The sequence below is a fragment of the Sminthopsis crassicaudata genome, chromosome X (assembly GCF_048593235.1).
Source record: "Sminthopsis crassicaudata isolate SCR6 chromosome X, ASM4859323v1, whole genome shotgun sequence".
NCBI lineage: Eukaryota > Metazoa > Chordata > Mammalia > Dasyuromorphia > Dasyuridae > Sminthopsis > Sminthopsis crassicaudata.
This window is the reverse complement of record NC_133623.1, coordinates 5,024,665-5,045,904: the sequence shown is the minus strand read 5'-3', so window position 1 is coordinate 5,045,904 and position 21,240 is coordinate 5,024,665. Positions and strand designations below refer to the sequence as shown.

At 46.3% G+C, this 21,240-nt stretch overlaps 1 protein-coding gene across 7 annotated transcripts in view; it reads left to right on the top strand.

Annotated features, from left to right (window-relative positions):
• Positions 1–16,601, top strand: part of CLCN5 (chloride voltage-gated channel 5) — a 93,562-nt gene extending 76,961 nt beyond the window's left edge. For all 7 annotated transcript variants that reach the window (XM_074277111.1, XM_074277112.1, XM_074277114.1 and 4 more), the window contains 10 exons: positions 8–107; positions 908–1,095; positions 2,427–2,549; positions 3,783–3,989; positions 9,952–10,032; positions 10,258–10,800; positions 12,213–12,399; positions 13,469–13,867; positions 14,437–14,653; positions 15,299–16,601. In XM_074277111.1, the coding sequence (XP_074133212.1) occupies positions 8–107; positions 908–1,095; positions 2,427–2,549; positions 3,783–3,989; positions 9,952–10,032; positions 10,258–10,800; positions 12,213–12,399; positions 13,469–13,867; positions 14,437–14,653; positions 15,299–15,389 (2,136 nt within the window). In that variant the 3' untranslated portion in view covers positions 15,390–16,601. The remainder of the gene's footprint in view (positions 1–7; positions 108–907; positions 1,096–2,426; positions 2,550–3,782; positions 3,990–9,951; positions 10,033–10,257; positions 10,801–12,212; positions 12,400–13,468; positions 13,868–14,436; positions 14,654–15,298) is intronic.
• Positions 16,602–21,240: the final 4,639 nt, after the last annotated feature.

Here is a 21,240-nt window from a genome sequence, read left to right as displayed (position 1 = left end):
TCTGCAGATCACCAATAAAAGCAAAGAGTCTACCTGGGCCCTAATTCACCGTGTGAGCGATGCCTTTTCAGGCTGGCTGCTGATGCTGCTTATTGGGCTCTTGGCAGGTATGGCTAATCTTCAAATCATGCAAGGTTCAGTTATCTTGACTGAAGGTCCGAATGGAGTTGAAGACAACTTAGTGAGTCAGAATGGCCACTAAATTCACTAGCTGCACAGGCAGGGCCTCTCCTGGTGAGGAAGCGGGGGCGGAGCTGGGAGCGCTCCTCAGTGCCATAGCTGTATAGCATAGACCCTCGGCAGAACAGATTTAGGAGCATGTCCCGAAGCCGTGAGACTGAAACCATCACTCTCGTCTGGCTCGTGGCAGATTGATCCGTGAGCCACGGTGTTCATTTCTCCCTTTATGAGGGCAGATAAGCATGGCCCGCTCCGGAACGTCTGAGCCATGATGGTCACTCTGGACTGGAGTTCCACAGCATGCTGAAGAATTGGAACGTTGGAGTTGGGTGGGTTCAAGGTGGAAGTACCAAGAGAAGGACAGCAGCAGTCACTCAGTTTTTAAAGTCTAAAGGTCAGGAGAGGTCAGGATGAGAATCACAAGGAACACAGACAAATAGGATGGCTTTGGCGTACAGGGCGCCCTAAGACTTTTGGGTTACCCTGTATGTTTTAGAGAATAAAGGACCAAAGTGTACATGATTGGAGGATTATTTCAGCTATATGGGGAAATGCCTGTATTTGCTGATGTTTGTCAAATTCCGAGCAGCAGAAAAAAATTGTTTTAAATTGAGTGAGATATATCTGCGTTTAGACTTTGGGTTCCTCGCCCCTTTCCTTCTGTAAATAAACCTGGTCCTACTGAGCAAGGAAGCTGCTATCTGAGCTTGGCCTTGCCCTCCATCAGGTTCCCTCGCAGGCTTGATAGACATCTCTGCTCATTGGATGACGGACTTGAAGGAAGGCGTGTGCTTGAGGGGCTTCTGGTTTAACCATGAACATTGCTGCTGGAACTCAGAACAAGTCACCTTTGAAGACAGAGACAAATGCCTCGAGTGGAACACCTGGTCTGAGCTGATCATCGGCAAGTCTGAGGTAGGGAGCAACTGGCAGAGCCGGCTCTTCCTCGCCACTCGTTGGCCCCGACACCCAATCACGTGGGTGGCATCTGCAGCTCTGGTGGGGAAAAGGGCCTGGCTAAGACTTCACTTGCATTTTAATAGTCAGTGTTGCTATCTCTATGTCCCCCAAGTCATTTTAGCCAAACTCACCCATGGCAACTAGCAGTGGGCTGAGAACTGGCTTTTTATCATTCTCCCAGCCATTATGTTGTCAAGTTTTATGAAGGAGAGAGTTTCCTCCCTATTCTCTCCCAATCCTTTAGCTTTCTTTTACTACTTCAAATGAGATCACATCTGGGGCATCTAGATGATGCAGTGGGTAGAGCACTGGCCCTGGAGTCAGGAAGACCTGAGTTCAAATCCTGCCATGGACACAATATTTGCTAGCTGTGTGATCCTGGGCAAGTCACTTAACCCCAATTGTCCCCCCACACACACACACAAATAATTGAGATCACATTTATAGAGTACTTAGCACAGTGTCTAACATTTGGTGGGCAGTTACAAAGTACTTATTCTCTCCCCCTCCCTCCTAGTGTGAGTCAAAATGCCCTCACCACTGGATTGCAGTAGTTTCCTAAGCAATCTCCTTGCCTAAAACTGGCTTTGGCACCAACAAATTCACAGGTCTGGGCTAAAACCAGGACATCACGCCAGCATCCATGTAGGTTTCTCAGGATTCAGAATTGCTTCTGTTGCAGAATAGGTTCTTTCCCTACCTCCCTGCAATGGTGGCAACTGCTGACACATGGCTGAAATCAGCTCTCCCCCCCCCCCTCCACTAGAGCGGGGATGCCCTCTTTGCTAATAACAACTGGGCTCCCTCTGTGCGCCCCCAGCCCATGCTCTTGAGTGGAAACGCCCTAAGAGGCCCTCCAGGGCTCTCAAGCCTGGTTAGCTCTTGTTCACTGACAGCCCAAGTTGTTTTTACTGTAATAAAACATCTTGTTTTCAGTGGCAAGCTAATGGTTTCACCAAATGAGCTGACAGTGTGTTTCTGCACTCGTCTCTTGAACTCTGGAAGGGCTGTCTCTTGAGGGTTCATGTAAATCCTGTCTCCTTCGTGACCTTTCCCGAAAACCATTTTTCTAAATAGTTTCATGCCTGATTGAGACAACCTCATCCAAGCCTAAGCCTTCTAGCCTTCTCTCTCTCTCTCTCTCTCTCTCTCTCTCTCTCTCTCTCTCTCTCTCTCTCTCTCTCTCCCTCTCCCTCTCGGTCTCTGTCTCTCTCTTACTCCTGTCTTTTGTTCTCAGTCTCCTTCTCTGTCACTGTCATTCTCCATCATGCGTGTTTGTGTTCCAGGGAGCCTTTGCCTACATCCTCAATTATTTCATGTACGTCCTCTGGGCCCTCCTCTTCGCCCTTCTGGCCGTCTCCCTCGTCCGGGTGTTTGCACCCTATGCCTGTGGCTCTGGAATCCCAGAGGTGAGTGCCGCTCAGAGGTGGGAGAAATTGTCCATCCCCGACAAACGGTCCCCAACGCCTGGAACACACTCCCAGTCCCCAGCCTGGAAACAGCTACAGTCCTTTTCTCAGAGAAGCCATGGCGCAGTTCCCGGGCCAGCTCCTGGGGGCCCGTGTAATCCAAAGTCTACACAGTGCAGTGTGTACAGTTCTGAAGGGAGAGTTTGGGGCTGCCAGAGACCCCAGCAGTCCCTTTGTCCAAGTCCCTTGTTCGTCAGAAGAGGGAGGGAGGGAAGGAAGGGATGGAGGCTCGGAGAGGGCAAGGGTACATACACACAGCACAGGCCAGGAACAGACTCCAGTTCTTTCTGATACACTGTGCTGGTTATGAGATTCTGGCAAAGTCCACAGTGTCTGAAGGCCTGAGAAACTGGAATCAGTTGTTCTGTAAGACAGTCATTTTATTAGAATCATGGTTCTCCTTGTGTGATATATCATCTGCCCTCTCTAATCTATGTTCATGGAGTGGCTGGTACACACAAATGGCCCATCTCGAAACTGAAGGAAGATTTTTCTAGCCTTTGTCCCCAGTATCTCAGCCTTCCAGATTCTGTTTTGCTCAAACTAAGGCTGCCTTCCTTGACTGAGCCCAAACTGAGAGAATTCTTTGGCTCCGAAAAGGCCAAGGGAAATCGAGGTTGGCCGGGGCATTCGCTTTTGGGACTCTCCACACAGCTAATCCGACAGTTGGATTCGCTGTACAATTGATGTCATAGAGAACCAGTTCCAATTAAACTGTATTCTTTATTCTCCTTCTGTTCAGAATGCCCCGTTTCAGTAATTCCAGTGGGATTGGGGTAACAAAGCATGTTCTTTCAAAACAGCCTCCACCCACTGCAGGAAAGTACAGTTGGGCCCCACCTTACAGCTTGATTCTCTTCCCCCAACACTGGCTGCTTAGAATGGCCCTTGCGAAGGGTTTGCCACAACAGGGGATCGGTCCTTACCCATCAGCTCCCCTAGGCCCTTGAGCATTGGGGAAAGCTATTGTCACCTTATTGATAGGTTTCTTGCCCCACCCTCTTGGCCTGGCCATGATGCAACCAGAAGAACGTGGGAGTCTGGGAACATATTGGAAGAACCTTGGGGAGTGTATATGGGATGCTGTTAAGGTGGGGAGTGCTTCAAGGTTCTAGTTGCTTATCCAATGGTGGCCCAGGGAATCTGCAACTTTTCTTGTGCTTGGACTCACAGATCAAGACAATTCTGAGCGGTTTCATTATCCGAGGCTATTTGGGAAAGTGGACACTGATCATTAAAACCATCACTCTGGTGCTGGCGGTATCGTCTGGCTTGAGCCTGGGCAAAGAAGGCCCCCTCGTCCATGTTGCGTGCTGCTGTGGAAACATCCTGTGTCACTGTTTCACCAAGTACAGGAAAAACGAAGCCAAGCGCCGAGAGGTAACGAAATAACAAAAAGGCCAAGTCTCAGGTGGCCTTCATGAGCTTCGCCCCCGTGGACTAGCCCAGGGGCCGGCTGCCGTCCTTGGAGGGTCTTATACAAGAAAGGGAGGGGGCTTCCTCAGTGGTGTTTCAGAGGGTGGCCCGAAGAAGGAACTTTTAAAAATGGAAGTTGGCTCTGCCTGTGGAGGTCAAAATCCCCTTCGGGTCACTGGCAGTGTTCAAGGCAGTTGGCTGTTGGGTGGGATTCCCGCAGGAGGCGCACAGCTGGACTAGAAGAGTTCGTTCTCAGGCCCCCGCCAACCGAGCCAAAGATGGGATGATGGCCAACCCAGTTTGTCACCCCAACTTAGCACGTCTCCATAGCTTTTCTCAAGGATGGGGGGGGGTAATCGGGGCATAGTGTGATCAACTACAAGGGGGCTTTAAGGCATTGCTTAGTTCCTGCCACTGGAAATAGTAGTGTGCATGGTTCTTTGGATGCTAGAAAGGAAATGACTTAAAAGCAAGAAAGGCTGAGAGAGGGAAGGAGCCATCGGGGAAGGCTGGAGTTGTGGAGAGTTGATTTGAGCTGGGTAATCCTTCTCGAGGGGAAGGGAGGGCTGGGGATGCTTCCACAAACTATCCAAGTGATATCAATGAAATTGGGGTGGGGGGGGGAGGAGACAGAGACTTCAGTCTTCTAATTCTGTCATCTGGTCATAAGCAGAAAAGGCTAATCAATGTTGCATGTGCCAGCCTTTTTAAAACTCAAAGGCAACCATCTCCTGATCCCCCAGAATGCCTCCTGTCTCTGATCCAAGTTCACATCCTTGCCTCATATGGGATGGTCTGGAGGCCTTTCTGCTTTTTCTTTCTTTTCCCTTTGTTTATTGTGAATTTAAACATAACCAAACATGATCATTTCAGTATAAAAAGGAGGACAGAAATGGAGGATTGCATATGAAACTGAGAACTACTTTAATAGTTCTTTTAAAATATATACATATGTATATATTACATTTAATCTGATAGAAATAAAACTTCCCTGCTTGTCCACAGCCCCATTTGGATTCCTTCTGCTCTTTTTGGTGTATTTTAAAAAATGTTTCCTCAACACTTTTTTCTTTCTTTCTGTGTTTTTTTTTTTTTTTTTTTCCTTCAAAATCAATACCTACCAGCTCCCCTGTTCTCTCTCACCCACATACTCGGCTCCTGTCACAGTGCACCTCCTGGCTAAGAGAGAATCCCTGGAGTTTTTTTCCTCTGGGCACTCTGTCAGTGTCTTTCACAAAATGGGGTGCCCAAGACCAATCATGAGACTCTACATGACCAGGGAAGAATTCAGAAGGCCTCTCTCCTCCATTGCTTTTCAGTGCAGTGTGACGGAGTGGGTAGAGCGCCAGACCGGGGTCAAGAAAAGCTAAATTCAAAACTCGCTTCTGACACTTATTAGTTCTGTGGCAAGTCACCCCACCTCCTCCCGAACACCAGAGATGGTAATATTTCTACTTGTCCCTACCTCGTGGAATTATCAGGAGACTCAAATGAGATGATACTATATGTCAAGTGCCCTGTGTACTTTAAGGTGTTATTATTATTGCTTTTTATTTCTACTGCCACCAAAGATCACACTGACTTTTGGGGCCATTATTTCTCACTTTACTTGCAGAACACAGCCACCCCTAGAGTTTTTTTTTCTTTAAGAAATTCATTTTATTCATTAGCTCTCTTTCCTACTGCCCCTGTGTTGATTGAACACTTTTTGCTCATATTTGTGATCATAAAAACATGCAGATCTAGACAAATAATTCTTCCTACTGGCCACATGTAAAAATGTACATCTCCTCTCACCCTACCCCTACTCTTTCTTGCTCCAACAGCAGCCCTGATCTTCAGCCCTCTAGGCTTGTGGTTTCTCACTGCTTTTATCCCAGTTCTGAAATTTCTCAAAATTGTTTTTCTTTGTAATGTTGGAATTGTAGAAGTCGTTCTCATGTTGCTCATTTCACTGCATCAGTTTATAGATGCATATAGTATAGATTCAGTAGCCTCTGAAGTTGTCCATTTCATGATTTCTTCTAAGACTCTAATATTCTCCTACATTCATATGCCACAACTTGTTCAGCCATTCTCCTTTTGTGGTTCAGTTGTTTGTCACATGCGACTTTTCTTGACCCCATCTGGAGTTTTCTTGGCAGAGATATTGGAGTGTTTTGCCATTTCCTTCTCCAGATCATGACAGATGAGGAAACTGAGGCAAACAAGGTTCAGTGACTTGTCCAGGGTCACACAATTTAAAAGTGTCTGAAGCCAGATTTGAAGTCAGATCTTGTAGACTCTCAGCCTGATGCACTGCTAAACTAGTTGCCTCAGGCCCTCCTTTGTAAACATCTTTGTGCATATGGGTCCTTTTCTTCTTCCTTTGATCTCTCTGGGATATAGACCTAGTGTTATTCACTGAGTGAGAGTATGCATAATTTACTAGCTTTGGGGGCTTAGAACCAGATCTCTTTTCAGAGTGGCTGGAGTTTACAGTTCTGCCAACAGGGTATTCAAGGGTCTGTGTTCCTCGGCTCCTTCAGTACTTGTCATTTTCCAATTCTGCCAACAGGGTATTCAAGGGTCTGTGTTCCACAGCTCCTTCAGTAGTTGTCATTTTCCATATTTGCCAATTTGGGAGCTGTAAGGTTATTTTGATAATGTATAGATGATTTAATAAAATACTCTATTATTTTAATTTAGATTAATTTTTATCTAATTTAATATAATTAATCATTTTAATTTACATTTATTTGTTAACAATTTGGAGAATTTTTTCAACTGGTTATTGGTAACTAGGATTTTTTCCTTTGAAAACTTCCCGTTCATATATCCTTTAACCCTTTATTAATTGGCAAATGGCTCTCTTAGAAATTTGAATTAGTTCCTTATATATCTTGGAAATGAGAACTTAATCAGAGAAACTGATTTTCCCAGTTACCTGCTTCTCTTCTCATTTTAACTGCATTAGATTTGTGCAAAACCTTTAATTTTATATAATCAAAAATCATTTTATCTTGTGTGATCATCTCGACCTCTTAGTCAGGAACTTTCCCCTCTCCCTAAATCCAACAGTAATTTCTTCCTTGGTGCTTAAATTTGTCCATTTGGAGCTCACTACCCTGATAATTTTCAGATGAACTGCTCTCTATTCTTCCCTCCTCTAGTATTTATGAAGTTGATTATAAAGTGAATAGAAATAAATGTAATCTTAGTATACTTAGCCCAACACAGCTCAGTCAGTCGAGATCATTTTGGATCCTGATCCTGTCATCTGGTGTGTTAACTGTTCCTCCCAGTTGTGCGTCATCTGCAAATTTGTTAAACAGGCCATCCATGCTTTTATTCCTAGTCATAGATGGAAAGGTTTTCTAGTGGAGGGCTGAACTGAAAGTTCTGGGACTCCTAACTGGACACTTCCTTTCAAGTTGACTTGGAACCTTGGTTTCCCATATCCTCCAAAGAGATGACTATCTCCTTTCATTTTCTTTCAAAAAGAATCAAGTGGGGGCAGCTTGGTGGCGCAGTGGATAGAACACCAGGCCTGAAGTCAGGAGGACCCGAGTTCAAATGTGGCCTCAGACACTTAACACTTCCTAGCTGTGTGACCCTGGGCAAGTCACTTAACCCCAATTGCCTCAGCAAAAAAAAAGAATCAAGTGGTTGTGACATCATTGGCGTGTTTTGAGGTTTGCCAAGGCCTTGTAAAACCATTTTTTCATGTGCCTCCTAACTCCCCTTTGAGGAAGGTTCGGAAGCATTCATTCTTGTCCTTTTCTAGTTTTTTACAGCTCAAGAAAATAAGGCTGAACTGGTGAAGTGATGTGGTCACATGGCTACTAAGTGTTCAAAATGGGATTCTGAAAATGGACCCCTTAGCATCAAGCTCAGCGCTCTTGCCAGAACAACATCTTGATGTCTGCTCACATTATATTGTATTTGGATCATAGATGGCTTTAGAACTGTTGGTGGGGGTTGGTATAATATGATGATCTGTTCCCTCTTCAACCAAACACCATCTTCTTTTTCAGCATCTTGGGTTTATCAAACACTAGGATGTTATAGACAGTTGCTTTGAAATGTGGCTTTCACTCATCTGTTCTGCCTTCCATCTTTTCTCCAGTGTCGTGATCATTGTGATCATTCCTACTATAGAGTAGGATCTTATGTCAGGCCATACCATTCTTCCATCCTTATTTTTTCATTTTTTTCATTGCTGTTCTTTATGTTCTTCCATATGAATTTTATTTTTATTAAGTTGTATGAAACATATCCCATTGATATTGCTTTTAGTCTCTAATTTAATTCGGATAGAACTGTCAACTTTACGGTATTAATGCCTCCTAAGCATGAATATTAACTACTTTTCCAATTATTTAGTTCTTTCTTTATTTCCATAAAAATTGTTTATAGCTGTAGTTATAGAAGTCCTATGTATGGCATGGGACATTAATTCCCAGATACTTAATACATTGCCTCATTTTAAGTGGTTTTTCTCTCCATTTTTCCTCCTTTATATTATACGTAGAAATATTGACTATTTTGTGGATCGTTTTATATCCCACTATTTTGTAGAAGTGATATATTCTCTTGATTGATGGTTTTTGGGGCAGATTTTCTAAATAAACCATTGTATCACCCATAAGTAGAGATATGTTAGCCTCTCCTGATTCACTGTTTATTCTTTCATTTCTTTTTACTTTCTTACTGCCATAGCTAACATCTCTAGAATAATGTTAAGTGGACATGCTCACTTGCCCTGATGTTAGTGGGAAAGTTTTCTTCGGTGTGAACACCCCCTGTTGGAAAAACTGACCCCTTCTGTGGGATGATCTCAAAGTCATTTTCCTTCTTAGTCACCTTCTTCTGGCTGATCTTGTTTATCCAAAATCCTGCCTAAATATGGAACCCAGACCTAAGTGGAAACACTCTGGCCTTTCTAATAATACTAATAGTTTTTTATTTTCAAAATACGTGCAAAGATCATTTTCAACATTCACCTTGCAAAACCTTGTGTTCCAAATTTTTCTCCCTTCCTGCCTTCCCTCCGCCCCCCTCCCCTAGGCAAGTAATCCAATATAGGTTAAACATATGCCATTTTTCTAAACATATTTCCACATTTATCACACTTAAACAGCTTTCCTATCATGCTTCTGCCATCTTATTCTCATTTCATCTGTAAGGGGTTAAAGCCATAATCCTATGATTGTTGATTGATGGATTGACAGTCTGGTAGGCCCCACACTCAGTCATCATTTCTAAGTTATTGTATGGTCTTAACATTATCATAATATTCAATGAGTGTGTAGTATGATCTACAGGATTATATGTAATAGTTCCTAAAATATAATATCGTAGAAGGTCAATAGATGGACTGAGGAAGATTTCAAATATTGGCGCATCCTCTGAGCATGATATTGAGGATAACTCATGGTATCAGTAGCTAGGCTCTGGCACTTCTTTTGTTTTGAAGGGAGGGAGGTCTTATTCGAAGATGCTTGTGGCCGCCCAGCAAAGGCCTCTGACTCTTATCTAAGGGAGAGCCGCCTGATCCCAGGCATCCGAGCATCGGATGGCAGTTCGGACATGGGCCCTGGTCCCTTCTCCGTTTGGGCACTTTTAGAATCCTGCTCGTGCCCAACTTTCTTATAAAAGAGAGACCCTCTAGGCGCTTCAAAGTCTTAGATGAATAGGTCATCAACAGCAGCACACTTTATAATGTTTAAGATTGTAATGAAGCAGGGTTAGACCCTCACTTCTTGCCGTTCTACGTGGATCAAATTAAATGGGATTTTGATCGACAGGAAATGGGCGATGTGGCTGATGGTGGTAACAGTAACAGCATTCATCTTATGAACCAATAGTAAGTTTTGAAATTGGATGTCACGGGAAAGGAATGGACTTTCTTCACGGAGCTGATGCTGAGCCTTTGGTTTTGTAGGTTTTGTCGGCGGCGGCGGCGGCAGGTGTTTCTGTAGCCTTTGGAGCTCCCATTGGCGGGGTGCTGTTCAGCCTGGAAGAGGTAAGGCAAAGGTGACCGGTCTCTAGCAAAATCTCAGAAGTCCCTCTGCTTTTCGTGGCAGAGGAATACTCTCTGAAGGGACCAGAAAAGGGCATTGGAGCCACAGGACTCCCAAATCCTTGGACCTGTGATGATCCCATATCCCTCCCCCCCACAACTGTTTGTGTTCTTCACAGAAACACTTGGCTCTTGGGTACCTGATTGGCTTTGTCTTTTCCCTTGCAGGTCAGTTATTATTTCCCCCTCAAAACATTGTGGCGATCTTTCTTTGCTGCTCTGGTGGCAGCGTTTACTCTGCGTTCCATCAATCCTTTTGGAAACAGCCGGCTGGTCCTATTTTATGTGGAGTTTCACACTCCATGGCATCTCCTGGAGCTTGTGCCATTTGTGCTCTTGGGGATCTTTGGGGGCCTTTGGGGAGCCTTCTTTATCCGAGGCAACATCGCCTGGTGCCGCAAGCGTAAGAACACCCAGCTGGGCAAGTATCCAGTGCTGGAGGTACTTATTGTGACGGCCATCACGGGCATCCTGGCTTTCCCCAATGAGTATACACGCATGAGTACCAGCGAGCTTATTTCCGAACTCTTCAATGACTGTGGCCTCCTGGACTCCTCCAAGCTCTGTGACTATGTGAGCAACTTCAATACCACCAAAGGGGACCAGCTGCCAGACAGGGCTGCTGGCAAGGGGGTCTATACGGCCATGTGGCAGCTGTCTCTGGCTCTCGTCATGAAGATTCTCATCACTATCTTCACCTTTGGGATGAAGGTGAGGGACCCTTGTTTGTACAAGCTCTGCCAAGATGCCCTGTTACCTACTTTGGGGGTCTGCTAGGGGGCTTGGGAAATACGGTTCTCCATTGGCCTCAAACAACCACTTTTATGTGTCCTGGATCTCTAGAAAATTTCCCCTGTACCCCTTATGTTCCTCAACTTAAGGTCTTATGAAAACTCAAGTAAATAACATGCTCTCCTTGTTTTTCTGTCTATCATAAAGGACAGGCGATAGCACTAGATGGTGGAAGGAATTGGGAATTCTCTATTTTTTGGTAAATGGTTTTAGTATATTTTTTTAGCTCAGCAAGCATTGGAGTGACAATGCTGAACCTTCCAAGGTAACCTGATATCTTCCCCAAGCATTCAGATTTTTTTTTTTGTAATTGATGACCAGGACCACTTCTGTACCCAGTGGACCGATATTTAAACTTTTATCAGCAGAAGTCAGTGTACTCAGCTTTTATTTCCACTTCCTTTGAAAATAGCCTCACTCCTTTTTAATTTTTTTTTTTTTTTGACTCATACTCCAAAAGAAACAGAAAGGGAAACATTTCAACAATCCTTCCCCAACTTAAGCCTAAGCCATCAGAAAAAAGCCTTTTCTACCAAGACACTGAATTATGTCTGCGGCCTACACCCCCACCACCACCACCACCCTGGGAAAATGTGAGCCAGACAAAACAGTAAGACTAGAGAAAGTGGCTCTGTTCAGTCCAGAACATCATCTGAGATGATATAATTCATCCCCGCCATGGAATGGTTTTTGCCATGTGGCTTCATTGTTTAGTTTGAAATGAAGCCCAGCCATAGTCAAATGGAAGGACCAAAGGCTACTCCAAAGCCAGATGCAAATTCTTCTATAATTTTCTGTTGACCACAAACCCTCTGAGCTGGAAGGAACCTCAGGGGCCATTTCTATCATGGCCGTCCCTACCTGCCGGGGATGTTGTAGATGGGGTCCCTGGGATCAGGGCTGGGCGGGGCCTGATGACCCTTCCAGCTCTGAGTTTGAGCAGCCCCGAGTGTCAGCAGTGGGGGGTACATGCTGCCATTATAGCTCCTATTTCTAAGCACAGAATCCGGTACGGAAAAAATATCTGCATATGAGAGCAGTTGCCAGTTTTTCCTTTTCTTTAGACAAAAGCTCTTTGCCGTGCATGGTTTGGCCCCTAGTTCTCTGGTATGGAGTGCTCAGGCTCTGCCCCACGTGGCTCCCAGTTCAAGGCAAAGTCTCTAGCCCGGAGATCCAGTGGTATTGGAAGGCATCTTCAAAACAAACTTTATACTTTGGAGAAAAATGACTTTGTGGGGCCACACAGCTAAAATGATTGTCAGTGCTTAATGGATAGGCTCTGGCCTTTTTGAAAGTTGTTCCTTATTAATCATACATTCCTTCTTTTGCAGGTCCCCTCCGGTCTCTTCATTCCAAGCATGGCTGTCGGCGCCATAGCCGGGAGACTCCTAGGCGTGGGAATGGAACAGCTAGCTTTCTATCACCACGACTGGCCCATCTTCAGCAGTTGGTGCAGCCAAGGAGCTGACTGTATCACCCCTGGCCTTTATGCGATGGTTGGCGCGGCAGCCTGCTTAGGTAAAAATTGGTATTGGTTCGGGCCAAGTGCTGAGTATTTTGTGGTACCTGGAGGGAGAGGTGGGCGGCAGCTCAGTACAGTGCACAGCTCATCTGGGTCAAGTCTGCTGCCGCTGGTGAAATCTGGAGCGAGTTAGCTCTGCTCTCTGGGCTAGAGTTTCTCCCTCCGTGAAACAAGATGGTAGCCTTAGCTTGCCGCGAAGTTCCAAATCTGTGATGTCCTGAAAATGAAGGTGGCAAGACAATGAACGTTAATATCCTTTGGGAGTTTACATTTTTAAAGCGCTTTCAGAAAGAGTGCTTTAGATGTGTAGACATTGCCTTGGGAGTCAATCAGATTCTCGGAATTAGAGAGGGTCTGAGTGGTCCTTCAGCCCCATCCCCTTTCCCTCTCCCCGCATACCTCGGTCGCCATGGTGTCCGTCCTGTCGAAGTACAGCGTAGGTGACCCTTGATTGCGCTGGTCTTTTTGATTGGCATTCTATTAGCAGCCCTCTTCTTGCCCTTTTTACTAGGTACCCGCTCTATAGTTTCCCAAAGTAGTATTCTGACCAAGTCACCCTCCTAGCCGAGAAGCTCCAGTGATTCCAGGAGCAGATACCAAATTCTCTGTGTGTAAAAGTCGTGGCAAACTCTTCCCAAGCTGACCCCTTCCTCCCTTGCCAGTCTCCTTCCACTTGTCTCTGCAATCCTGTCATCCTGCCCTTAGGCTGGCTGTGTCCCCTCAGTCTGAAGTGCTCTCCCTCCTCATCTTCATCTCCTGACTTCCTCTGAAGCTCAGCTGACACCCCACCCACTGCAGGAGGCGTCCCCTGTTAGTACGTTCCCTCTGTGATGACCTCCCTTTTACACGACTATGGCTTGTGTGTAGGTTGTCATTTGCATCTTGTGTTCCCTGGTGGCATGTAAGCTCCTTGAGGCCAGGGTGTGTTTTAGGCCTTTTTTCAGGCCTTCAGTGGTTTGCACAGTTGGCTTGGCAAAGTAGGTACTTAATAGACGCTTGTTGACTGACTAAATGGATTTTCCTAGTGAGGCCCTAACATATCCATACAAATATCGCACTTTTCAGGTGGCGTGACACGTATGACTGTGTCCCTAGTCGTCATCATGTTTGAACTCACTGGAGGCCTGGAGTACATCGTGCCCCTGATGGCTGCAGCTATGACCAGCAAGTGGGTGGCGGATGCCATTGGGCGGGAGGGCATTTACGATGCTCACATTCGCCTCAATGGATACCCGTTCTTAGAAGCGAAGGAAGAGTTCACTCATAAGACTCTAGCAATGGATGTGATGAGACCCCGTCGAAGTGACCCGACGCTCATGGTCCTGACACAGGACAGCATGACCGTGGAGGATGTGGAGACGCTGATCAGCGAGACCACCTACAGCGGCTACCCGGTGGTCGTGTCTCGAGAGTCTCAGAGGCTGGTGGGCTTTGTCCTCAGGAGAGACCTCATCATTTCAGTTGGTAAGAAGTGAAAGGTTGGAAACACGGTCTGTCCTAAGCAGGCATGTGTTTGGTTCACTGATGATGTCGGTGACTACGATGTGATAAATGTTGGGCCGTATTCTGAATATCTGAGACAGCCCTTTAGACAGGCCTTTATGGGACATGGGCATTGGGGCCCACGTGATGCTCATCTCTACACAGGGCTTCTCTTTCTCCTGCTGGGAGCAGGATCTGTATCTTACCCAAGATCTGTCTCCCTTAGCACCAGAATGCAGTAAGGATCAAAGAAGGGTTGACTAACCCCATTTTTCAGTCCAAGATAGTGACTCTTCCTGAAAGCTGAGAATCTCGGCAATGTGGTCTGAGGAAAGGAAGCCAGGATCCCCACACGCTTGTGACCTTGCCTCCCTTGCTTTACGCCTCCAACCCTGGGGTGCTCGGCCGCTTTACACGTCTACCCCCAGGCCATTTCTTAGCACAGAAATGATGGAATCGTTGGGAGACAGACTGCTCGTGTGATGTCACGTTGATGGGAAAAACCCTCCCAGCATTTTATGACAGGTGGATTTTTTCCCTTTTTCAAATAGAAAATGCTCGGAAGAAGCAGGATGGCATTGTGAGCACGTCCATCATCCATTTCACGGATCACTCACCTCCACTGCCTCCACACGCTCCCCCGTCACTCAAACTTCGCAACATCCTGGACCTCAGTCCTTTCACGGTCACGGACCAAACGCCCATGGAGATTGTGGTGGACATATTCCGAAAACTAGGGCTTCGCCAGTGTTTGGTCACACACAATGGGTGAGAACATCTCCGGGGGTCAGAGATTCTAGTCTGGGAGAAGAGAGGGGTGTTCCTGGGCAAGCGTGTTGAGGGACGAGAGGAATCCCAGCAGGGTGACTACATCCATCGGCCAAAGAGACAGGCTTCACATTGCCCAACAAAATGGTGGCAATGTGGGCTGGGTGTTGGGCTGGGTGTCCTTCAGCTCCCTTCAGGTCCTTATTGTAGTAGAAATGCTCCCCTGCCTTTGCGATATGGCCTTCCTATTACCTCTTCCGCAGTCCTGTCCAAGACTGTGAGGAATGAATATGGAGGGGGAGGTGAAAAGCAACCTTTGGTCCCCAAAATGACCTTCAGGGGTGCAAGTCACTGTCTTTAAAAAGTGGGAATGGGAGCAATGGGCTGAGTACAGAGAATTGGTTGTGCCAGATAACTTTCCCCTTCCTCCATGGCCCCAGGCATGACAATGTTTGGGCCGTTAAAAGACATTTGCCCTGGTTAAAAAAAAAGAAAAAGGTATTTAGACCATAGTAGCCTCTTAAGCCCTTCCACTAATAGCTTGGGCTGGTGAATACACAGAACCAAGCGGGGAGGGTGGACTGGCTGCTGCTGGAGCACAGGTAGGGATGGTCTTTTGTCTTGACTTTTTCATTTCTATTTTAGGCGGCTTCTGGGAATTATTACCAAAAAGGATGTATTGAAGCACATAGCCCAGATGGCCAACCAAGATCCTGATTCCATACTTTTCAACTGAAGTTCCAGATCTGCACTGGGGAGCCACCAACTAGAAGATGGGACACTATTGCAATTGTTCAGAAAACCTAAGTACCCAGTGCAGTGACGGGAGCATTTCCCATTTGGAGTGAGGCTGACAATCATGTATTGTTGGTGACTTCCCTCCCAGCTAACCCATTGCACTACAGAACTTCTCTTTTGGAGAGCATGCTCCCAAGGCTTTTGGGAAGTTACATTGCAAAGATTTCATGAAGGAGTCAAAGAAAATTGCCATAGGAGGATGCTCTTCCTTCCCTTCCTCTCCCCTTCTTTTTCCTTCCCTTCCCTTCCCTCCCCTCCCTTCCTTTCCCTCCCCTCCCTTCCTTCCCCTTCTCTCTCTCTCTCTCTCTCTCTCTCTCTCTCTCTCTCTCTCTCTCTCTCTCTCCCCCTCCCCCCATACCCTTCCTTTGTTACCCTTTTTTTCCCTTCCTTCCCCTTCTCTTTCTCTTTCTCCTTCCCTTTGTTACAGTTCTCTTTTTTCCCTTCCCTTCCTTCCCCTTCTCTCTCTTTCCTTCCCTCCCCACCCTTCCTTCCCCTTCTCTTTCTACCCTTCCCTCTCTTCTCCCTTCCCTCTTTTTTTTTTTTTTTTTTTAATAAGATCTTTATTTTTTTAACTTTGGTAACTAATGATTAGCCAGCTCAGCCATCACTAAAACCTCTGCAAGGAACCTCTTGGCCCACTTGGCCCCCTCCCCGGTCTTTGACCCTTTTGGGGTCCAGACCCACCAAGTCGGGCTCTGTTTGGCGGTTTGCCGACAGCCGGGAAGAGCGAGGAGTCCTGTGGGATTCTCCTCAGCTTGGGGGAGGGGGCGCATTTCCCAGCAGGTGGTCCTGTGCCTGTTAAACTGTTTAATGGGATTCCAGATTTTCGTTGTCTCCACGTATAGGGTGTAGGTGGGGGATGGGAAAGCCGCCAGCCTCTCTTTGTGGGAAATTCCTGGATCCTCCCATAATGCTGCTTGATTTGCCCTCTCGCTGTACGCAGGGAGGCCCGCTTCTGTAGCTTGCTTACTTGTTGCTCATACTACTTATATCAAGAGCAAAAATGTTATACAGCTTTCTCTTTGCCTGCAAAAAGGCTCCCTCTTAATCAGCTAGATTTGTAAACAGCAGCAAAAAATTATTTCTTCCGTGTTCTTGAAACAAATGCCATGTGACAATTGATTCATTAAAGGACGTTGGGAGAAGAAAAGCCTTTGTGGAGATGTGATAGGCGTCTTCAAGCATGGAAAGGGGATGGACGTTGCCAGCAGTGGGTGGAAGTCACACACGAGCACTTGTAGGCACAATCTCTTAACTGGGAGGGTGAGGCTGAAATGAAAGAGCCAAGAAGCAGCAGCTTCCTCCTTATTCGGGACCCTTACACAAAATCTGGGTGCTCACTTCTTGGGGGTATTGGAAGGGGGTCCTTGGTCAGCTGTGGACTAGTCTGCTTGGATGGGATATACTTGAAGTCCCAGAGATTCTGTGACTGGGGTCATGGTTCTAAAATCAATCATAATAACCACCGAGACCTCAGCTGTCATCTCTGAGAGTGGGGGCATGGGATACAGTTCACAAGGACTAGTCACTTGGTTCCCTCCTTTGCCCGTGTCCACTAGGCTTTCCAGAACTCCCGATATGTTTAGGCATTTGGACTGGGCCTATCATGGACTCTCCTGGGAAATCTTCAGTCTTCTAAAGTTTCTTATGATCCCAGTTTGAACCCCTGTCCCGGGCAATCCCCTAAACCCTCAAAACTCCCTGGGCTTCATGAAGGTGGCACCCAAGGGTGCTATGGTAAAAACCAACAGTCCTTTCTTTAGAATCTTCTGAGGAAGTTATGGAGCCCCCGGTCATTTCATTCACTGTTTGGGGGGGGGGGTGGACAAACGCACACCGACACTCATGCTCTCACACTCTCTCAAACTCACACTTGCGCTCCCTCCGCTCAACGATGGCTGGACCCTGGATGCCAGTCCATCCCCCCAGCATCCCAAAAGGACAAGGGTAAGCTCCACCTCCAGAATTCCTTTTTCAGAGGGCCCCAAACTCTCCTTAGAGATTTTGCAATTCAAATTCTAGCCTTTGGAAGTTCTTTTATTGCATATAATTATTTTGGAAATGTCAGGCAGTCACAAGGCAGCCAGTCTCTCTCTTAAAATGTCAGAAAGGCCTTGCCCAGGTAAAACAGCAACAAGCTTCAGTAGCACTCCATTTGCTGCTGCTTTGACTCAGGCCATAGGCTGCGTGCTGAACTAACTGCCTGGTGGGGTCACCTGGAAAGTCAAGCCTCTGCCCCCACTGACGTTTGCAAAAACACCAAGTCGGGGGTCCTGTCTGTCACTTGATGTTCTCCAAATGCTTCCTTCAGGTCCAAGTCGGCTCTTAGTTCTCACGTGTCTCCAAAACCTTTGACAGTTGAGGCAGCCCAGAGATGTCACTTCCAAGCTTTGGACAGTCGGTGTCATCTGGGCTGGGGGCTGTTGTGTGGCTCCCAAGCTTTTCCACACTTTGGCTTTTTTGTTTTTTACATTGTGGTTGTTTCTTCCTTGCAACAAGGAAGTCGCATTAAGTAAACCAAATAGACACAGCAACACCCGTGTCTTCAAAGCATGTGGATGTGGACCTTTAGTCTGCCAACTGTTAAGTGAGAAGAGAGGCCCGTTTGCCCATCGCTCACTGCCTTGACCTGCCTTAGCTCTTGGGAGTTGGTTCCCTTTGCATTTTTATTGTTGTTATCGCTCTTCTCTCTTTTGCTATATCAGTTCAGAGTGCTCTTCCGGTGTTTCTCTGAGTGGTTTGAAGAGCACAAGGGTTTCCCACGACTAGCGTGAGTCACAACTAGTTGCCACCGTTCCCTGCTTGTTTTTGCTTGGAATCTCTCGGGTCAGGTGGCACCTTGCTTCCTGACGTCGACCTCTTTGGAGGCCGCGCCCAGACGTGGGATCGCTGACTCGTGTGCGCCTCTGAGCTTGGCACGACTTTTCCCACTCTCCATCCAGACGTAGTTGTGGCCTGTGCAGCGTGTCCATCGTGACACACTTACAACCCCGGGGAGCTCGGATTTGCTCCGATTGTGGCTGAAGCTTCCTGTCAACTTGCTAGTTCAGCACATTCACAGAGCCTGAAAGGCAAATGTGGCCTGTAGTTAACTGGTAAGCCAAACAGATGCAGGGATCTCTGACAGCCCAGGCCAGCGGCCACATGGCCCCAACTAGGGAATTTTGTGACCCACAAATTAATGAGCGAAGACTCATCTGGTTAGTGTAAAAGCAGTTGACTTGTTCTGGATGGGAGAGGAGGCTCGTGCTGGAATGTAATTGATTACTTCTGCAGAGTTCTGGCTTTCTGATGAAGAATATATCTGGTGGACGGCCAGCCCCAAAAGGATGAGGGGCCGTTGCTTATTCTTTTCAAAAGAGATCTCTTGTTCATTTGTGTTTGCACATTTTCAAGGATTTGAAGTAGGGAAGATAGTTAACTCCCACTTATGGAAAGTGGTGGTATATTGGGCAGGAAGTGCGGAGGGTGGAGAAGAGGGGCAAACTCCGTCAAAGAGGGAACACTTGGGGGAAGGGGGAGCAGAAGTTGTTTAGACTAATCAAATGAAACAGCCCCTTTCTCCCTGGCCTCAACTTCCCCCTGGCTTCACTCTTCTGTCAGCAGCCTGGGACCCAGCTGCACGGTGGGAAAGAGGCAGCCATCCCATGGCTTCTGTGGATAATGCTCTGCTGAGATCATCTCAAGTCGCTGATCCAACAGCAGAGCAATTCAATTGTTTTGGCACCAAACAGCTGGATCTGAACAACTCTTGGCAGGAAGAGCCGAGAACAGGATTAAAATCTCCAATGAATCCTCAATTCTGTTAGAACATGAGCATGAGAAAGTAATGGTGAATTAGGATACTTTGAGACACTGCAGAACTTGGAAGCAAAAGCCCTGGGAGCTCGTTAAAAAGGAAAGAAAAAGGTTCTTAAAAGTTATTGCTGAAGAGTTCATTAGGAGACGTTGCTATTATGCCCCTGTGCTGTATGGCTCTAAATTGCTTCGCCGAGGGGCATCCACACACCCCATGGTGATTTTTGCACTGTGAAAGGCACTTTTCAAACCAAATTATCGTTAGTCATCAGAGACTTAGTTGCCCACAAGCCTAATTTCCGAATGCTTGAGATTGGAAATGCCCAATGTTTGTTTTCCTAAGTATACAGTCCAACGAGGGAGGAAGGAAGCTGTTTTGTCTCTTCCGCTCGTGTTTAGAGGAAGTGTGTCAGGAGGTGGATGTGGGGAGACATTCTGAAAGGACATGTTCAAGGGAACCTTGATTCTTTTAAGAACTGATGTGTTTCAAACATAGGAAGGAGTTTGGAGTAACTTGGTGAGTATTATGGGAAATAAACCGTGCCAGTGGGAAAGTGCCACTGAGTAGGTGCCGTTCCCAGCTGTTTGGCCTGGAAATGTGGGAAAATCTCCCCTAGCCCTTTCCCCCGGCCTGGTATCTCCAAGATGTAATATTCCCATGCTTCCAGGACAATGAGGTCAGAGCAGAAAAATTCATTAAGAGCACCAAATGGGAGAGGTGAGAGTGGAGTTGAATTCAGTTGGGGCTTGACAGCTAATTTTCACAGGGATGGAGGCTCACATGGGGAGGGCCACCTGCACTCGGATCACCAAGCTGTCTTCAGTTGCCACATGTTTTTGCCCGGTCTACAGCGTTAAGTTCCCAGGCAGAGCAATTTCCTAAGCCCCGTGTGAAGGGGACATTTTGTTAACTGCGTCCCAATTCCAGTCATTATTAAACAAAGGCTTTATGGAACTGAGAAGGGTTTACACAAAAATGTTCACTTGGCATTGGACCACATGCATTCGGACCTCCCCAGATGGTAACATATGGTGCCGCCCTCCCCTGGGTTGGTATGGCCGAGGGAGCTCTGTAGCCAACTGCATGGCAGTGGAAAATCGACTCCAAAAACCATAGACAATAAAAAATAATAGAGTCCTGAGTCTCTCTTTTATATACTTCAGAAGAGGAAGCAACAATTCCAATACTCCAAAGTTTCCTGATGAAATAGGAGGTTGCTGCAATAAAGGTGAGATTTAACCTGTTTACTGTTTGTTCTTTGTTTGGAGGCTCAACCTAAATGATAAAAAAAAAAAAAAGTTTGTTAAAGATTTGATTGTGTTGCTTGTTACATGGAAAGAATTTCTTGGAATTGTGGGCGTTAGCAACTTGAGAGGATGCCAAAAACTCTTGCTGGCCACATCCTCATTTCTAGACATCTGGATTCTGGCTTTATTTCATGGGTGATACAGGAAATTAAAATTGCTTTCTTTCCACTGTGCTCTCTAATTTTGCCAAATCACCCCCCAAAAAGAAAACATTGCAAGATTGACCTTTACACACGTGTCTCGAACCTTGGTGACTGAAGAGCTGCGTTTGAGAAAAAGCAGATTGTCATTCTCTAAAGTTCATAATTTTTAAATGGACCCTCATGGCCCCTCTGCCCTCTCCCCTCTTTCCTGCCTTTCCAACCCTCAGTTCCAATAACTCTTCTCTTTTACTTGAGGAGCTTACTGACTAAAAAAGAATTTATTGGTAACGAGATAGAAGGATAAAGGGTGAAGGAAACTGCGTGGGTTCATTTAAAGGGACCAGAATAAAAAGGTCCATCCACTGTGCGAACATTTAAAACGAGGTACTTCAGAATATCGAGGCAAATAACATGTTAAGCATTCATCACTAAACCCTGATCTCAGCACTGGGCCATGAGCTGTGGCAGCCTTGATTTACAGTGGAAAAGAGCTAGAATTAGAGTCCAAAGACCTGCATTTGAACTTTGGATGTTACTGGG